This window comes from Vanacampus margaritifer, chromosome 8 (genome assembly GCF_051991255.1).
Source record: "Vanacampus margaritifer isolate UIUO_Vmar chromosome 8, RoL_Vmar_1.0, whole genome shotgun sequence".
In the NCBI taxonomy this organism is placed as follows: Eukaryota; Metazoa; Chordata; class Actinopteri; order Syngnathiformes; family Syngnathidae; genus Vanacampus; species Vanacampus margaritifer.
In genome coordinates, this window is record NC_135439.1 from 9,056,918 (window position 1) to 9,076,914 (window position 19,997).

Consider the following 19,997-nt stretch of genomic DNA (forward strand, 5'->3'; position numbering starts at 1 on the left):
GGTCATCTTTGCTCTCACAATTGTGCAAATCTATCAAGCCAATTTCGACCAAGCAGGGATGATTATTAGGATCTGTTGTGGCAATATTTTCTTTTTTAAATGACTACAAACAAAGTTTAGTTCCTTGTATGCTGTATTTAACTGATTATAGTCATACAATTGTTTTGTTGGAACAGAATGTATGAGAACTACCCAATATTATTACCTGTTCATGTAGAAGCCTGTTCTGGTAGTTTTCCATGACATGGTATTTATTTTATTTTATTTATTTATTTAAAAAATATATATATTTAAATTTTTTTTTTTTATGACATGTTATTTAAACATTCAACTACGTGAAGGGCTACTGTCAGGTGATTGGTTGAAAGAAAACGGTCACTCGTGGGAAATGTGGACCAAGTTACACCAAACAAGAATATAAATGCATCACTTAAGACTTTTGAGAGTTTTTTTCTATGTGCACAAACGTTTCTCTCAAATATTGTTCAGGATTCTGTCTAAATCTGTTAGTGAGCACCTCTACTTTGCCGAAATAATAAGAAAATATGATTAGTGCACAGGTGTGCCTTAGGTTGTCAACAATAAAAAGCCACTCGAAAATGTTTTTTTTTTTTTTTGATGAAGGGTGGCAGGTGGTGTCAAGAAAGTCATGCTTATATTAAAATATCTGTATGAAAAACACTTCTAGGCCATAAATTTAAAGCATTCAAATGAAAAACCGTAAGCATGGCACTAAAGTTGGCTGAGACTGAGCTTTTTCTTTTTATTCAATTCCTGCATGGGAAAAAATAGGCTGATTTGATTTCATAATTTGACAAAGCAAAGATTTGCAAAAGTCTCCGAAAAGGTCAAACCTTTTTTTTGTCCGACTGTCAACTTGCACCCTATTAAGTAGGCCAATAACACAACACAGCCATTATAATCTATAGGTCTTTATTTATTTTTTTGCAGATAACATATATTGCAATCATGCGTTTTCATAGAACACATCTAAAGACATTTATTTTATATATATTTTTTTTACATATAATATTTTACATCAGGCCCAAGAAACAGCTAAAAATATACAAAACAATATTCTCTGACTAGACATTTCTATGACATTATTATTTTCATCTGCATTATTATGCTATTCTGTTATGATCATTTGTACAGCGAAGAGAGAGATGTGCTTTAGTTTTTCCAAGATGATAATATTATTGTGGGAAAACAGCAAATCATAAACTTCCTTTTTCTTTTCCTTTTTTTCCACATTGAATCGACAGAAGAAATGAGAACTCAAAAAAAAAAAGTTGTACGGACATTCACAGATACATGAATTACACAGTCCAGTTGACAACATTATTCAAGAGAGAAAAGTGCAGTATGGTAACTTTGTACAAAAAAAAAAATGCACCGAATCCTTCGTCGTCCTTTTCATTTACGTACTTAGAAAGAAAATACATAAATAAAAGAGACCCAACCGGACGGATTCAACCTGATTCCTGTCGCATGTAGCTGCCACAGAAGCAAATCTTATTATCATCATCATTTATTTATTTATTTATTTATTTTTCAACTCTTTCTTTACAGTAATAAGATAAGACAAGATATTTTTTTCATATTGCCGTGCAAACTTGATATGTAATAATAGGTTTTCCCTTAGCCTACGAAAATGAGTGCGCCAGGATTTAGACCGATCCCAACCACTGCGGGAGTCGCCTCGCTCGCTCATTTATCATTATGAGAAATGATGTGCACAAAGAAAGCACACGCACGCACGCACATACACACGCACACACACACACACGACATTTGGATCTGTTTTCCAAAGATCACAGGTCAAACATTTCAGAGAGAAGGTGACATTTTGATTACCGTGTATTTCCTCAAATAGCGGCCGTACCTCAAATGCCCACTTGAGATAAATATTATAATATTTAATAACATCTTCCTCAAATAGATGTCTATTGTTCATACGCCGGACATTAAAGCATTCGCTAAACCTATTTGAACTATGTCGCTAGCCAAAACAGCAGTACCTACTGAAGCATGTAAACAGTCTCTTCGAAGCCAAAAGAAAACTAAATATTAACTTCCCCGAATAATCTGGCCATTCGTCTAATTGACGCCGCATCTACATCAGACAGATAAACGCCTACCTTCAATATATATCTCCTTTTTCCCATTGGGAAAAAAAAGGGGTAATTACTGTAATTCTTTCAGTTCATTGACACTGATCTTCACAAAGCGCCATTTGAACTCCGTTGCTAGCCAAAACAGCAGCACCTACCGAGAAAACATTCTAGCAGACTGTGACGGTCACTCCACAATGTTGTGCACGTCCATGTCTGTCACGTGGAGACGCCATGTTCTTTTATGTGGAGACAATGTATTGAACTCTGACTTTTGACAATTAATTCAATATTTTATGTGTCGTCTTGCTGACGTTATGGGTGGCATGCGGTCGCTCCACAGTATTAGTTCCACCCAGTCTGGCACGGGTTTTAGCATAATAGTCTTTTTTTATATTTATATAAACTACATTTTCATCAATCATTGATTCATATTATTGGGAAAAATATATTTGTACAACTAAAGGCCTCTCTGCTTCTCCCTCATCTGCGGCCATTAAATTGAGGAACTTTTGTATACATCTTTTTTTTATTTTTATAATATATATTTAAATAACAAAAACTGCTTCAGTGTATCATATCCAGGAGCATTTGGTCACGTCCACTTTTGTTCCTGAGGAATGCGTTACTAAATATCGTGAGCGTATGTCATCGAAAGCCATCATCAGGCCGTCACAGCCTCTCTGCCGCTTTAGCTTATTGTTGGAGTGCACGTTCACAGTCGTAAGTGGATGCTTGTCGGATTGTACACGATGGGATGTCGCCGTGATCGACAGTCTGCTAGAGGTGATCACTTTTACCACATGCTGTTATTAACTTTGCGCCTGTAAAAATTCAAACCGGCGTGTGCTTTGTGTTTGGTCCTTCTCTGTCTGGAATATACAAAACGACCTCAAAGTTATTCTACAAAAAAGAAAAAGAAAAAAAGGATTCCAACAACACACTGTACATAGTTATTGTTCTTCAGAAAAACAAGACAAAACTGTCAACAGTGATGACAGTCTTTTGCTACATATCCTACTGAAGTATATATATCTTTTTTATTATTATTATTATTTATTGTTTTTGCTGTTGTCATAGGTTTTAAACTCTTCAAACTGTACTTGTGCTTTTCAAAGGTGTAAACCCCCAAAAATGTGGCTGGTAAACAACTAAAATGAACGGATTCGATTTGGCCCCATTCGCATTCCACTTCCATAGATTTCATTTAAATTCTCATCCGACACATGGCATCTATTTTATGTATTTACTTAATGTACAAGCAAAAAATGCATTGAAACAGATATTTATCTTTGTACTGTACAGTAATTGTCGTCTAAACTATCGAATCGATGCAGGCCTCCAAATTTAAACAATATCTTTTAATATAGTTTTACTTTCTAACTCATATTTCTCTCACTAAAATGTCTTCTTTTTTTTTTTTTTGCATAATGAACTTTATAATTACACAACACATTGGCTGGGTAGTTTCCTCTGTATGATACAACAATAAAATAAAAAAAGAGATTTCATCATAATAATAATAATAAATGTGGTCAGGTTGGTCTCACGTGTCCCCAGGAGGTAGGTGAATGAAAGCAGACGTGGACGTCTGGTGGTCGTTCCCAACCTTGATTCCGATTCTCGTGGGACGTGTTCGGAGCCCGACGGAGAACCCCACTGAGACAAGAGAGACGCTCACCCAAGTTCTAGATGTACGCCTCCTCGGTGGCCGGGTTCTGGTTCTGGCTGTCCGTCTGCTGCTCTGGGCCGTTTTCCTGAGCCTTCACCAGCACCACCGGCTTGATCATCATCCTCAGACGCTGCCATGGAAGGACGACGACACAACGGAAGAAAACGGATTTACTCGGATCCTTTCATCCATCCGTTATTCTTTATTCCATCTATCATCTGTTCATCTTTCTGTCTTTGAGGCATAGGATCGTCCATCCATCTCACTGTACAGTTGTACATTTTTTTTGTCCATCCATCCTTCCAGCTAATCTGCGAAATATCCTTTCATCATATGACCATCCATCCGTCCGTCCATTTTTATCATATTGCTATTCATTCGCTTTTGATCTGCCAATAGGGACATTCTTTGATTCTTTTACGATTTATCTATCATGTCTATCTTTCATACAGGCTATAGCCACACTTCTATGATCTTCATAAATATCATCCATCCGTTTTGATCATCTCTCAATTCATGATCAATCCATCTATCCATCCATCCATCTTTGATGCATAATTATTTGCATCATCCATCCACACTTATTTTATCCATCCGTCCTTCGATCTTTGATTCATACAACCATCCATCCATCCTTTGTGCATCCTTCCATCCTTGAACCATACATTATTCAGCCATCTATCCTTTAACCCTATAACATCTATCCATTGTGCCATATTGCTATCATCCATCCATCCATCATCCATCCACCATCCCATATTTACCCATTAAAATCCATCCATCCTTCCCTCATCCCATATTTATCCATTAAAATCCACCCATCCATCCTTCCATCCATAATTCCATATTTACTCATTAAAATCCATCCATCATCCATATTTACTCATTAAAATCTATCCATCCATCCATCATCCATATTATCCATCCCTCATTCCATATTTACCCATTAAAATGCACCCATCCATCCTTCCATCCATAATTCCATATTTACTCATTAAAATCCATCCATCATCCATATTTATCCATTAAGATCCATCCATCCATAATTCCATATTTACTCATTAAAATCTATCCATCCATCCATCATCCATATTTAACCATTAAAACCCATCCATCCATCCTTCAATCCTTCAATCCATATTTATCCAATTAAATCCATCCATCATCCATATTTATCCATTAAAATCCATCCATCCATAATTCCATATTTACTCATTAAAATCTATCCATCCATCCATCATCCATATTATCCATTAAAATCCATCCATCCATTATTCCTCCATTCCTTTATTTGTCAATTAAAATCTATCCATCATTTATTGTTCCATCATCCATCCTTCATTCCATATTTATCCATTAAAATCCATCCATCCTTTATTCCATATTTATCAATTAAAATCCATCCATCCATCCATCCATGCAGCCATCCATCATTCCTTCATTCCTTATTTACCCATTAAAATCCACCCATCCATCCTTCCATCCATAATTCCATGTTTACTCATTAAAATCCATCCATCCATCATCCATATTTATCCATTAAAATCTATCCATCCATCCATTCATCCTTCATTCCATATGTATCCATTAAAATCCATCCATCAATCCATGCAGCCATCCATCATTCCTTCATTCCTTAGTTTAACCATTAAAATGCACCCATCCACCCTTCCATCCATAATTCCATATTTACTCATTAAAATCCATCCATCCATCCATCATCCATATTTATCCATTAAAATCCATCCATCCATCCATCAACCCTTCAATCCTTCAATCCATATTTATCCAATAAAATCCATCCAACCATCCATCCTTATTTACCCATGAACATCTGTCCACTATTCAATCATTCATTATTCCATCTATTCATCCATGCATCTGTCCATCTGTTCAACCAACCAACCTTCCTTCCATCGAGAAACTATGACGCATGAATTACCTGACACGAACAGTACCCTTCTCTACAGGAAGTCACATGGGTTAATGACAGAATAACATTTTCTACAAACCATTGCTGCTGTCTTAAATTCCACATTCTGAGACAGGGTGCATGATATGGTACAAACCAAAAATCCCAAATCATCTTCATCCTCATCCTCATCCTCATCCTCATCAACGCAATTAAAGTGACGTGGTATGACTAGCAGCTCCGTGGCACCATCCACATTTGGCGAGCGGCACTTGTGAGCTGTAATGTGCCGTCTGATTGCTACAATTAAGACAATCAGCTGCCATCGCGCCTCCTGACACCTGCACGTCGCTGCCGACAGCCTCCGTAATTAGCGCCCATTTCCTGCCACGCTGGTGCCTGTCAAGCTCAGCCGCTGGAGATCATATAGATTTGTGCTCTGCATAGCTTCACATCCAAATGTAAATGATGCGTCCAAAAATAAGTCATAACCGCAGTTCAATCATTCCTCAGCGTACAATCTGAAGTCATCTCAAGTCGTTCAACAAAACTCATTACAATCTCCATTTTACAAATCCTTTTATCTTATGCTCGACTTCTCGTGGCACTTATCCCATCTTCACGCCGCTTGCCCACATGTTTGCTTATTACAGTCGTGTTGTGTCGCACTGCTCTCTTAATACACTAAATCGCATTATGCAAAGCTGCGGCACTTCAATATGGAATGTGAAGAGTCTACACTCTGTAGCTAGGGTGATATTTTTTACATTCTCAAAATGTATGCGGGGGGGGGGGGGGAAGCTAGGTCAGTCAGAGTTTGCATTGTATTGCATTTAATACACTTAAACGCTAAAAGTATAGAATTACAGCACATCCGGAAAGTCTTCACGGCGCTTCACTTTTCCCACAATTTATTTTTCACTCGATTCCAAAATGGATTGAATTCTTTCAAAATGTTAATGTGGAAAAAGTTTTTTATTTTTTTTATTACTGTGGTTTTGTGTTCACAGCCTTTGCTCAATACTTTGTTGCTAACCTTTGAAGCGACCTGTCTGCTCAGTACAATATGACTGGCTACTGTAATATTGACTTTCCAGTGATTAAATTCTGAATAAATTTATTTTAATTTATTCCGCCAGACTTGTAGACACTTAAAACTGTATTTGCTTGTACTGTCAACAAAGATGATTGAATCCCTCAATGATTTATTTTAACCCTGGAGAACCCACAGGGTCAAATTTGGCCCCCATAAATTCTGCTACTCAAATAACAAAGACCTTTTTATTTATTTATTTTTTTTTTCAAATTTAACTTCAAAAGTCCAGAGTGCCACTTCTGACCCCTGCATGGGGCCATCTAGTGGATGAATATTGCATTTACATGAGCCAGAGTTGTGGTGACAAGATGGCTAAAATGCAACAAATAAAACAGAAAAATTATATTGTTCAATGTAGCTGTGTATTTGATTGATTATTTTCTTAAATTCTAAATAGTTTACTGACAGTTTTTGTTATTCAGATTTTTCGAAATGATACCCCTAAATCCCAACGGGTCAAATTTCGCCCTAATTAGAGAATACTTTGAAAAAACATATATTTTGGTTCAGTGAACTTACTATAGCAGTCATTTAATGTATAATTCATAATTTTCCAAAGAAGAAAAGGGTTCTTGGGTTCTCCAGGGTTAAATATGACTACACCAAGTATGAGTTTGGTCATTTTCTTTCTCAATAATATCCAACCTTGATCATCAACAAAAAGTTACAATTCTTGGCTTTAATAAAGCCACGCGTCTTCACCCTGTGCTTTTCAAAGAAAAGCTTGAATGCTATTTGCCGCGAGCATTCTGAATGTTTCGCTTTTAATTTCATGGCTCACACTGCAATTATTAGATAAGCAACACCCCCCCCCCCCCCCCCCGACAGCCCCTATCCCATTGTGAGCGACACGCGCAAACGAGACAAAAGCCAGACGGCGCGTTACCTCTTTGTATGTGCCTTTGAGTGTGAGGAACATGTAGCCCATGTAGCCAGGGATGAGGACCATGGAAGAAAGGGCCATTAGCCAGCCGACACCCTGGCCCCAGGCTGGGAACACGTAGTCGCCCATGGTGAGGGGTACCATCTGCACTGCGCTGAACAGGAACACACCCTGAAAACGAGACGCCACGGCACAAATGTCATCATCTGCATACACACACGGAATAAAATCGTGGAAATTTGCATCTAAAGGTTTCTGCCAGTCAGTTCGTAATCTCTTGAGGTTAAGCTCATGTAGTTTTTTTCTCTTTTATAGGGAGTCATCAAACAAAAACTAAAATGGCTTGCGATTGATCGTAGTCCATCTGTCTAAGATACGCCGTTCAAATTTGGTAGCTATTAGACACATACTCAGGTTTGTCTCTAAAGGGCACAAATAACGCTAAAATGTCCACTTCTAACTCAAATGGTGTTTTTTTTTGTGTGTGTGTTGTTGAGGGTCTTTTGCCCAGATTTAGTCATAACTGTTTTAGTTTAGTCATAACTGTTTTAATTTCCTCAGTAGAGCTTGGTGAGTGTATTGAATGTGATCTGGGGTGGGGCCTCGTCTGTTTCCACATCAATGGGCCAGTGTCTGTGGTTGAAGTCAATGTGTATTGGATGATATGCTGTAAAAGTCTTATCTACTTCCGGCTGTCGTCATGTGTATTGAACTCATGGCTGGGGGTTTGGGGGTTTGGGAATACTGCTTTTCAAGATAGTATAAGAATGCTTTGAGTCCGCTGTAACTACACACTTGCGAGAGGACTGCAGCCATTTGTGTGTAAACTTGCTTGTGTCCGGAATATTCTGTAAAATAAATCCTTCAAAGGACTTGTTCACCGATCTCCAGTCTGTATTCAGAAAATCAACATTCTCCCTACCCGAACAACAACGAACACGCGGAAGACAAAGATGGGTCTTCTAACAGTGTTAAGATAATTGAATTACAGGTTGCTAAGTAAAACTCACTTCTGAATAATTTTTCCCCAAAATCCATGGGGGGGTTAAAGAACCAAAACTTGGTGAGAGTTTTTACAGTAATATGGGAAAGTCTTCAAAATGGCTTTTAGCCTAGCTCTGTTTTCAACCTCTAAATTGTATAATGGTACTCTCCACTGGCAGAACCAAATCTGGAACTGAGCGCGGGCATTCAACTCCCTATTGTTTGGAAAATCTACAAAACACACCTGTCAGTTACATGTTGACATACTTTTGCTCTCATGAATAAAAAGTTATGAAATCAAAGAAATGTAGCAGTTGCAAAAGTGAATAAACCATGGGTAACATTTACTTACTTGGCATTAATGTGCTAGCTAGCTCGCTATCTGGCTAGTTTGATAGCTAGCTATCTTGCTTGCTAGCTTGCTTGCTAGATGGATGGATGGATGATAGATAGATGATAGATGGATAGATAGATAGATAGATAGATAGATAGATAGATAGATAGATAGATAGATAGATAGATAGATAGATAGATAGATAGATAGATAGATAGATAGATAGATAGATAGATAGATAGCTCTTGTGTTGTACTTACAGCCACAATTAGTGGCGTGAAAACAACCCAGCAGGCCTTCCACCACATACAGGGCCGGTGCCCGATCATTTCCTCAATGTTGTCGTAGAACTTATTCACGCCTGCAAAACAACATTAAAGCATTGTGAATCCTTGAGCGTCATCTCGGAATCTCCCTTAAATAAAAACGTCCCCTTATTAAAAGTTTGCCTCACCGTAGAACCACGAAATGGAGACGCACTCGAAGAAGACGAGGAACAGCAGACACATCCCGCTGGCTGAGTAGTAGTCAAAGAGCTTAAACACATACAGGCCACCCTGTAGAATGAGACACAAAAGGACGCTGATGAGGGGGCAGGGACGGAGTAGTAACATAAATGAAGGCAATTAGGGTATGCGGGCAAGTAGCAGGCCAGTCAAGTGGAACAACATCGAGAGAGCGATGAGTCTCGTTGGTGAGGACACGGCATCTCTGCAACGATGCCGATGTCCTTAGAAGGTCCATCTCAACTGGACAAGAATGCTCATCAATTCCTTGGAAGCTTTTGTTCGGAACAGTTTCCTTCTAGTACACAGCGCCTCTGTATCACTTTTCCTCCAATTTGAAGTTAGCATGAACACGCTTCCCCTCATTTTGGCCAGCATCAAACGATTAACTATTTGTTTTGTAGTGGGATTTTTTTTCCTTTGGCATTTTACTACACTTTTCTAAAAAGAACAATGTTTTTTATGTGAAATGACGAGGCAGAAGTCTTGACACTGGTTTTAGTTTGAAAGGCTGTTCTTTCTGGTTTTATTACCAGTCTTATTAGCATGATAGCATACTCGGTATTGCGTTTTATTTTGTTTTTGTAGTAAAGGACTTTGTGTCCATTTTGTATCGCTCTAGATGAGCTGGAACTCGTCCCAGCTGACTTTATGTGAGAAAAACAAAGGACTTTGGTTACTATATTGTTGGAGTGCTGCATTTCAGAATGAAGATGTAGGCCACTGTTAGCTTCGTATGCTACCTGCTATTAGTAATGTTAAAGAATTAGGTGTGTGATTTTTACATTTAAATTTATATTCGGAAAAAATAATTCAGCTTAAAAGAAAGAGTGTTTACTGTTTTTTTTTATTGGATTAATAATAGACTTGTTATTTTATCATTAATAATACGCATACTAAAATATTAGTGCCACTTAAGGCCTTCTCCATTCTTTATTCCGGCCCACCGAGCATTCACTATTACGATCATTCATTAGCAAGAGTCCTTTTTGCTGCTTTAATTGATCTGGTTTTGTTTTGTTTTATTTACCTCATTAAATAAATGTGTAATCGGTTTATTGTTAAATCATTTTTACACATATTATATTGTATTTTTCCATTATTTGCTTAGTTAAAACTAAAATAATTAAAATAAAAATAATGAATTATTTTCTTATTAGAATACAATAGAATTCTTATTATTTTTCATACACATTTTAGCTTTTAATTTTATTTTTTATTTTTTTACCTGACCACTGCTTTACACATGGTTTGAAGTTAATAAATATTTAATGACCATGACATCTAAATGGAAAATTGGCCGAACGCTCGTCCCACTGGTTGACTTACCTGGGTGATGTTGGACAGTCCAATTATGTAAGATACAAGGCAGACGATGGCAATGAAAATCTCACGGCGCTTCCGCAAAACGTGAGGGAACTCGTCTACCAGTGCGGTGATGAAGCCTTCCACGGTGCAGAACTAGAGGAGTAGCACAGTCAACTGTTTTTCATGTCATCTCTTTTGTTATGGCCACTTGAGGTTTTCTCAGTACCTGGCTGTCGATTCCCAACATTAGCAGCATGGAGAAGAAGAGGATGGCCCACAGAGGGGAGATTGGCAGCTGGGTGACGGCCTCGGGATAAGCCAAAAATGCCAAGCCAGGTCCTTAAAACATGCATTGGGGAAAAAGGCATTGAGTCCATCCATCTAGTCATTTTCTATACCGCTTTTGCTGTTTGGGTCACGGATGACCTGGAGCCGATCCAATCTGACTTTGGGTGAAAGGCCTGACTGGTTGCGAGTCAATCGCAGGGCAGCACTGAGAACATCCATCAATTCTTCCTTTTTGGATAGCACTTGTAGTCATTAGGGTTACGCTTGAGCTGAAATCGAATCCAGCTGATTTTGGGTGAAAGCGAGGGAACGCGCCGGACTGACTAGCGTCTACAGATAAAATCACCGAACCTTAGAACTCTGATCCAGATGTGCTAACCACTATTGCACCAGACATTACATGTTAAATTTGAGCTAAAGATGATTTGTTTAACCCTGACTGAGAAGGGCAACAAGTACGAGGTTGTTTTGGCTTAAATCTGATGAAAGTGCTGTGACTGTAAGGCAAAAGATAACTTGAACTAAAAGAAGACGTGAAAAAGAAGAAGCTAAAAATAAGTCCAAAGCGTCCTTGTGGGTGCTGAATGTCGAACTAAACTTGAGGATTTTCAAAGGATTGGAAGATTTGCGAAATCACTGAGCAATTTTCTTGTTTTTTTCTAATTAACCCAGAAATCAAAACCCAGTCACAATTCCCCCCTTTCTGACTCAAAGAATAACACATCCAGCAAACTTCGAGAGATAATTATTTGCACGTCTCCGAGTGTCTGTTGCCTTTGCTGATTGTCGCCATCGAGCTTCAACATTGATTGCAATTACCTGAGGCTGCCACATCAGCAATGGGTCTCTTTGTCACGTTGGCCATGAATCCCACAATAGAGAAGATGACAAAGCCGGCGAACATGCTGGTGAAGGAGTTGATGCAGCAGACAATGATAGAATCTCTGTCGGGAGGGAGACAAAGCACAAGGCGGCCATTGTCACGCCGATATCAATTCCTTATCATCCCGCCGCACATTGGTGAGAGGGATGGCGGCGGCGGGTGGGATTGGGTGGGGAGCCATTTTGCATCCAGCGCTAAAGAAACTGCTGCTTATTTTTGATCGCTTCCTTTGAAATGACAGTTAAAATCTTACGTTGGGAAGCTGACTTGTGTTGTTGAAAAGGGGTTGAATGGAGCAGTTTGAAAGCAGTGCAGCAAAATTACTGAAATTATTGTAAATACTGGAGACCAAAATCCATTGTTGGGGGTAGTCGGCGTCCAGTTCTGTTTATCAAGGTATTAGTGGTCGAACAAAAATATTCATAATTCCATTTAGCGCTCATTGTACAATATCTCCTGAGGTGGGCATTCCATCAATACTGTTAGTCCGTCAATGACGGACACCTGTTTTGCTAATGAATGATGAGAAACTTTAACTGAACACTGACAGAAGTGGATTTTCGTTCGTCAGCGTAATCGTCACTGACGGAGCTCTTTGCAAACATGGTTAAACTAAAATGACAGACTGACGACAGAAGGGTGCCCAGCGTGCTGCCGAATGACGAATGATTGGACATTTTGTAAATTGACGACTTCTAGAAGTGACTGTCGACAACCTTGGGGGAAAAAAACATTACGTTTGAGCTCATTCACTCCCAGTCATTCTCACTGAAGCATACCCCTTCGCTCCCGGCGGTTTTCCTGGATTTCGACTGATTTTGCAAGGCCCACAGAATATTGTGTTATATTGCTAAAAAACATGGAACCTGCCAAAGGAAAGATTAGAGTCTCTTCTTTCATCAGGAAAAAAATATATTTCTACCTGTTTCTGTTTTGCAGCATTTAGCGCTAGAACATAGCTAAGTTTCATCATTATTCACAAATCTGTTTAAAACAGTGGGGGAAAGAGCTATTTGCAACATGGCACTTGTTGATCTCTTATACTCTGCTGCCACCTGCTGGCCGTTTTTGTAATAACTACCATTGCTTTGAGCGACCTCTTCAGTTCAGAGGCTGCATCAAAGCGTTCTGTATGTTCTAGCATAAAAAAAACCATAAAAAATGTATAAATACATCTTTGGAAGCATGATAATATTTAAAATAGAACGTATTTATACGTTTTTGGGAGCAAACGAGTTAAGCAAATGATTCACAGTAAAAGCTGATTTTTATGCACTTCTATCAAAATCCTACCTCGTATCGTGATATTATTGACAAAATGATGTAAAAATACTGTATCACAGGATCCCGAAAAAAAACGTAATAAAGAGATAGAATGAGAAACTTGTTACCTGACCTTGCAAATCAGAATCGAAAGGTTTTAGACAAGAAGTACCCACCCAAAATTCAACCCAGGAACGAAATTGTGTTTCGTATAAGATCACAGTATTGGTTGACACAGAATCAACTAATGACTGCATAACAAACGTACCTGTATACGTTGTTGTTGAAGGGGTTGTAGCTACCCAGTGCAATCAGAGAGCCCAAACCCAGCCCGTAGGAAAAGAAGATCTGAGTGGCAGCATCCAGCCAAACCTGACTCGCAACGAAGAAAAAAAGAATACTTTTTTACATACAGTCCAGATTTTGTGGGATTTTGTACAAAAGGTAGCATTGAAATTGGTAGCAATACCGTTTTTTTTAGGCTTACTAGGAAAAAACTTTCTATCATTTTGAAATGATGGCATAATATAACTTCTTCAATTCCAGACAACATTTTCAGAAGCAAAGCAACAAAAGGCCGCTCGTACCTCAGACTGCTTCAGTTTTTCAAAGTCTGGCGTGATGTAGAAGAGGATTCCATCAATAGCTCCGGGCAGACTGATGCCACGACAAAACAGGATGAACAGCATAAAGTAAGGGTACGTGGCGGAGAAGTACACTACCTGTAAAGGACACAGAGTCGTTGTTAGACCACTTTTTTCCTACAACTAGACAAAATACATAACAAAGTGGCAGTTGATCATTAAAACGAAAATGAACACAAATGGCACAGAAATCTGTCAAAAGTGAGAGAAAAAAAATAATTCATATTTGTTTGTTTGTTATCCACCTTACAACTTACACTTCCTGGTTCAAAAATTGTGATCGTATTTTTATTTGTCCTTCTGTTTGTTAGTTAGGAGGCTACTTCCTGCTTGTGGTTTTCAACCATTTTTTTGTTTTTGCGATGGGAGCAAATCTTTACTCAAATGGCCAAAAAACAAACCAAAAAAATGTTTGTTAGTTTCTAAACTAGTTCCATGGTTCTCAAAGAATGACATACGAAATTACGAAAACGTACCAGAATCAAAACGATGACGGGAGTAAACAGTTCAAAATGGAAAAATTCGAGTCGGACAAGGAAGAATTGTGAGTGCGTTTTTGATTAATTTGTTTGTTGTTTAATTTGAAGGCTACTTTCTGATTCATTAAGGATAATGCAAGACATTACTAATGGATAAAATGGAGTAAACAGTTCCACTACTAGTCCAAAAAGAAAAGGAAATTCTGGGCTAGTTCCTGGTTCATAGAGAATGACGGAAGATGCTTCAAATGGATTGAAAGGACCAAACCATTTTTGATTTTGGGGTAAAAGTTAACGGTGATGACCCAAATCATTGAAATTCGAAACTAAAGTCCATTGAGAAAAGGGAAAAATCCTGTCTAACTTTTGATTCAAGAATGACTAAAACAGAGGGACAGGACTCTACCATTTGCACTCTTGGGCGAGGAATTCCTCTTTCTGCACGTTTCTCTAGAGTTGCATCAAAATGAAATGGCTCCACAAAATTTTATTGCTTTTTGTAGCCTTGTGTGTGTGTGTGTGTGGGGGGGGGGGGAGCTAATAAAATCAATGTTCTGTGTATGGCTGAGCACATTTAGCGCACGATTATACGCTTTAAGGGTTTTTGTTATGACACTACGCCACAACAGTTAAGCCAACTTAGTCTCAAGTTGGACAATTAAAGGGTAAAGTGAAAGTTACGTAACCGCCTTCCACCCCAAGCCCCCCCCTGGCCCCCCCCCGGCACAGTAATCCGGCGTGTCGCAGTGACAGCTCGGCGACCTTGAGCGATGAATCGCGCGTCTTGTTTGCGGTGAAACGACGCAAGCTAAATGTTTCCTTTGTGCCGCGTCCTCGGCCACTAACTCACTTTGCCGGTCCAGCTGACCCCCTTCCAGATGCAGAAATAGACCAGCACCCAGGCGATGGCCAGGGTGATGGCCAGTGGGATCCTGACCTCTCCGGGCTTCTCCAGGCCGTCGGTCAGCTGGTGCATGTTGCGTCTGCAACGGGAAAGGGGGAAGGTTTTTTTTTTACTGTATGCAAGAAGTGGTAAAAGGACTTAACTTGTAGTACAACTTAAAAAAAAACAAAAAAACAGTGAGTTAATTAGATTTAACTTTTAGAGCGGGTTTGTTAGTTTTAAAACTTTTTTTTAGTGCTTTATTATAGGTTAGTTTTTATTAGTTTTAGTATTAGTTTTTTTTTTGGTATATCGTCACTGCTATGTGAAAACCCCCGATGTCCCTGATGTTTAATTAAAAAAATTAATTAAAAAAAATATTTTTACGTTTATGTAATGTCTGTTTTCAGTTTCATTTCAAAAATATTAAAAAAAAAATACAAAAATGGACATAAGTGTTTTTCACATAGTAGTAACAATATGCAGTATTGTCGCGTGTATTTCCAATTCACATGTCACTATAAGTATATTTTCCTCTTTCATGGCAATTTTTGCTATTGGTCATGAATAGCAAACTTCTAAAAAATAAATTTAAAAAATGTAATATGCCCAATGAGTGTAAGTCTCACAAATAATGCTGACGTCATGGATGAACTCCAAGTATAAGGCATATTCTTCGATACTGTATTGTTGGTTGAACTCCAAATTTTACCACTTTGGGGGCGTTTGACTTTGGTCGATATAACTTAGATTTACAGACTGATACCAATCAATCATTTTCATAAATATCACCAAGATCACTTCCGGGCTGCAGTAAATTCCTTTTCCTGGTCTATGGTTATCATCACAATTTTCACATTTGGTCAAAAGAGCACCCTTAAAGTAACATTTTTGGAAGTAGTCCTTTAAATTCTCACTGAGCACAAGTTTTGCCCTTGTTTGACTATTTGAGGCAGAAAATGTCAGTTGAACTTTCAAATCCGGGGTGTTTGACTTTGGAGGCTCCACATGCGCACTCATAGAATATCTCCGATTAATTGGAGCATTGTACGGGGGACTCGTCTGTCCAACTTACTCCCAGAACTCCACCACAGCGCTGGTGAGGTTGGTGGTGTCGGGCGTGCTGTAGTTGGTGTAGCAACGGTCTGTGTTCCAGGAATTGCCACAAGTCTGCCATGGCAGGTCCTGGAAAGAAAAAAAAAAATCTTTTGACTTGGAACTGCACTTTCCCACCTCCGGGTCCAATTTTGTGTGCCAAGTCCATGATAGTCTTTAGGGGGTGGGGTTGGTGGGGTGGGGGGGGGGGACATTGCGATTTCATGCTTCCCTCTAAAAACGGGATGACTCATCGCCAGAATGCATTTATCAATAGCTTGTGTAAAGCGCTAATTATGTGGGAAAGGAAGTAATAAATGTCATAGTCAGTTAAAGGCTTTACAACCTTTTCTCTCTCTCTCTCTTTCTCTCTTACTCTCTCTCTCTCATGCAGTCTATTAGGTACCCCTAAATAACGTCAGGATTTTACATACATTGTCATTGATTATTTTAGAAAGATACTCACATTTGTGAAGGAGTTGTACAGATAGTAAATAGCCCAGGAAATGATGACAATATAATAAATGTTAAGCCAAAAGGAGAGCACAGCAGCGGCCAGACCGACACCTGAAACAACACACAGCTTTAAAAGAAATATGAGGCATTTTTATAAGACCTCGCCATAATTTCTGTTCATGATTTTAAGTCTTTTTTGTTTTTTATTACCTTGAATAACAAAAACAACCTTTTAACAAAACAAAACGCTTTTAACACTAACATAGCTTTTTTTTTTCTAATTTTATTTTTATTTATCTATTTTTTTTACCTTTGAACATGGGAGCCAGCTTCCACACTCCGAGCCCCCCAATTGACGTGTACTGACCCAAAGCCGTCTCCAGAAAGAAGAGGGGCATGCCAGCAAATATCAAGGTCAAAAAGTAGGGAATCAAGAAGGCTCCTGAATGAGAGGTAATAAAAAAAAAAGGAAGGGTTCAGTAAAGGTAAAACTATAAATGATTAACATTCAACATATTCCAGATGTAAAAAAAGAAAGAAAAAAGGGAAAAAAAGGTGAATTGAGCACCGGACGCCTGTGCGTAATTACGCACGGCTACACATTTGGATTTAAGAGACATGGAATCCCGGTATTGGTTCCTTTGGAAGGAAAAATAACTCCTGATTACCTCCGCCATTCTTTCCACACAAATAAGGAAATCTCCACACATTCCCGAGTCCGATTGCGTATCCCACACACGAGAGCAAGAAGTCAAATTTCCCGGCCCACGTCTCTCGTTCGGGTAAGTCCTTTTTGCTCGTCTGCACCTTCACCACCAGCGTTTTGGGTTTGTCGTTGGCCGTGCTGGTCGGCGCCTCGCTCACGGTCTCCGTGAGGACGTGGCCGTCCGACGCTTTGGTCCCGTTGGTGGCCATGCTCGGAAGGAAGGAGGAAGAGGAGGAGGAGGAAGGGCACCACTTCAGCAGCACCGGTTCGGGTCACGCAGCGGCTCCGTCCCACCGGTTCGCTGCCGGAGAAATGCGTAAAATGTTGATTAAACCTACAAATGTTAGATTCCACTTTGCACGTGGGTTCGAATGTATGAAAAGAAGAAAACAAGGCCAATTAATCCAATCAACTTCTCACGGTGTGGCAATGGGCGCTTGCGTGCAGAGAAATGTGCAAAGCAATTTAGGAGCCAGACGCACACGCTTACTGGCAATAAATCTCATTTACGCGCGGACAACAAACATAAACCAGATCCTTGAATCGAGAATAACGATGGGAAATTACGCAGTTCTCAACATTTTTTGAAGTATTTTCTTGAAATGCAGCTTTTATTTGCATTATTTATTTTTTTGCCCCTCGCTGTGAAATAAACGCACCAACGGATGAGTGCGCGCAATTACGCACGAGACCCCCCCACCCCCACCCCCAACACCCCTTTGAAGGACTCACATTTACATTAAATGTTTTTTTTTTCTGTTTTTTTTTTAATCTCTATATTCGACATAATAATTATTCTCAAAAAAAAAGAAAAAAATATCGATTTATTGCTGTTTTAAAGAAATCTAGCGCAGCTAAGTTATGGGTGGAAAAACAGTGACACATACTTACAGTTGACTATTTAGTCTTCTTGTTGGAAATAAATCCCCAAAAGTTATTCCTTGCACTTTTTCTGTGCGTCCTGACTGCAAAATTTCGCATCCGATCCGCTCGCTGGCGAGTAAACGATCCGGAGGGTGGCGGGCGGATGGTTGGATGGCTGGAGGAAGAAGAAGAAGAAGAAGGAGGGATAGATAGATGGAAGGATGGAAGGACGGCGGAAGGGGGTGTGCGCTGCTGTCCTTAAAGGAGTGGTGCTGAAAGAGAGGCAGCCGGCAGACGAGAAGACGCGAGGAGAAGGAGCCGTCTGACTTGGAGCGAGCAGGGGCGTAGCGATGCGCAGCGCGGCCTCATCCACATAGTTGGGCGAGCCCCCTCCTCCTCCACTCACACTCACACACGCGCGCGCGCACAGCAGCGGCTAGTCCAACATGTCCAGCGTGGATGGATGGCAGCGGCTTCGGGAGAGGAGCATCTTCTTGTCCCAACGTTTTATATCCTTTCTCACCTCCTCTTTTTTTCTCCTCCAACTTCTCTCTCTCTCTCTCCCTCTCTCTTTCTCACTCTCAGACTCACCCGAAGGACAATTGGTGCCTTTTATTCCATCCAACTTGATTGTTCCTGTGTTTGTTCCAACGTGTTGAACGTGAACCCTGAACACCGTGTAGTAAAACTCCGCAATAAAAACAAACAAACAAAAAACAGGAATCAAATGGCAAATAAAACTAGCTCTCTTTTGCACTATACATTTTTAGGAATTATTTTATAGCCATTATTTGAAATACATATTTTTATAAAAAAATGTTCTCACATACATTGATGATCAATGCAGAACAAGGAAAAAATTGTTATTTTATTTTTATTAGCACTTTGAGATTTATTTTGAAATGTTAAGTGCATTACAAATTAAATGTATTATTTTTATTATTATTATTATTATTTTCATTTATAGTCTGTCTCAGTAGAAAACAAGATTAAGAACGCCTTGAATAATGAGCCATTTTTAGCCTTTATCCCTGATGGGCACACATGGACAAAATTGTTGTTAATCCAATCCACTTTATTTCTATAGCACATTTTTTATAAATAAGCGTTTCCAAAGTACTGCACATTGAGATCACCACTATAAAAATAAAAAACGCCAATTAAATAATAAAATACAATAGGTAGAATAAAAAATATATATACAATAAAAAAAAAAACCAAAGTGGTCACTGGTCACTGAAATAACATCTGACAGAAGTAATAATAATAAGCATTGAATACAAAATAACCAATTAAAATCCAATACTGCTTTTAAATTGTGGTTGCACAGAATTATTTTAAAAAACAAACAAATGAAAAAGCCATTGGACAAAAATGATGGTACTGTGAGAAAAAAATCTTCTAATTAGCATCACAGGTGTTTTCAAACTTAAAATCAGTCAGTCGACCTATTTAAAGGGTCACTGCGCTATTTGGTGACTGTGTGTTTACCACACAAAACATGGACCAATGGAAGCAAAGGGAGAACATTTTTGCTAAATTTGTTTTAGTTACTTAGCTAGCAGGGTACTTCCTGGTTCAAAAGGAAAACATAAACAACAGAACCGTTTAATTTTTTTCATTCTGG

At 39.0% G+C, this 19,997-nt stretch overlaps 2 protein-coding genes across 2 annotated transcripts in view; one reads left to right on the top strand and one right to left on the bottom strand.

Annotated features, from left to right (window-relative positions):
* The window catches only part of LOC144056593 (uncharacterized), a 63,527-nt gene extending 44,442 nt beyond the window's left edge, over nucleotides 1-19,085 (top strand). Inside the window, exon 5 of the transcript XR_013295083.1 lies at nucleotides 18,956-19,085. The gene's annotated coding sequence lies outside the window, so the exon portion shown is untranslated. The remainder of the gene's footprint in view (nucleotides 1-18,955) is intronic.
* Nucleotides 917-18,865, bottom strand: slc6a1b (solute carrier family 6 member 1b). The gene is made up of 15 exons (XM_077573533.1): nucleotides 18,398-18,865; nucleotides 17,469-17,807; nucleotides 17,111-17,242; nucleotides 16,811-16,911; nucleotides 16,325-16,434; nucleotides 15,217-15,349; nucleotides 13,831-13,965; nucleotides 13,512-13,615; nucleotides 11,917-12,041; nucleotides 11,036-11,148; nucleotides 10,831-10,962; nucleotides 9,450-9,552; nucleotides 9,256-9,356; nucleotides 7,681-7,848; nucleotides 917-3,916 (listed from the first exon to the last, which is right to left on the bottom strand). Exons 2-15 carry the CDS (start codon nucleotides 17,713-17,715, stop codon nucleotides 3,803-3,805), a joined length of 1,818 nt encoding a protein of 605 aa, XP_077429659.1. The 5' UTR covers nucleotides 17,716-17,807; nucleotides 18,398-18,865; the 3' UTR covers nucleotides 917-3,802.
* Nucleotides 19,086-19,997: the final 912 nt, after the last annotated feature.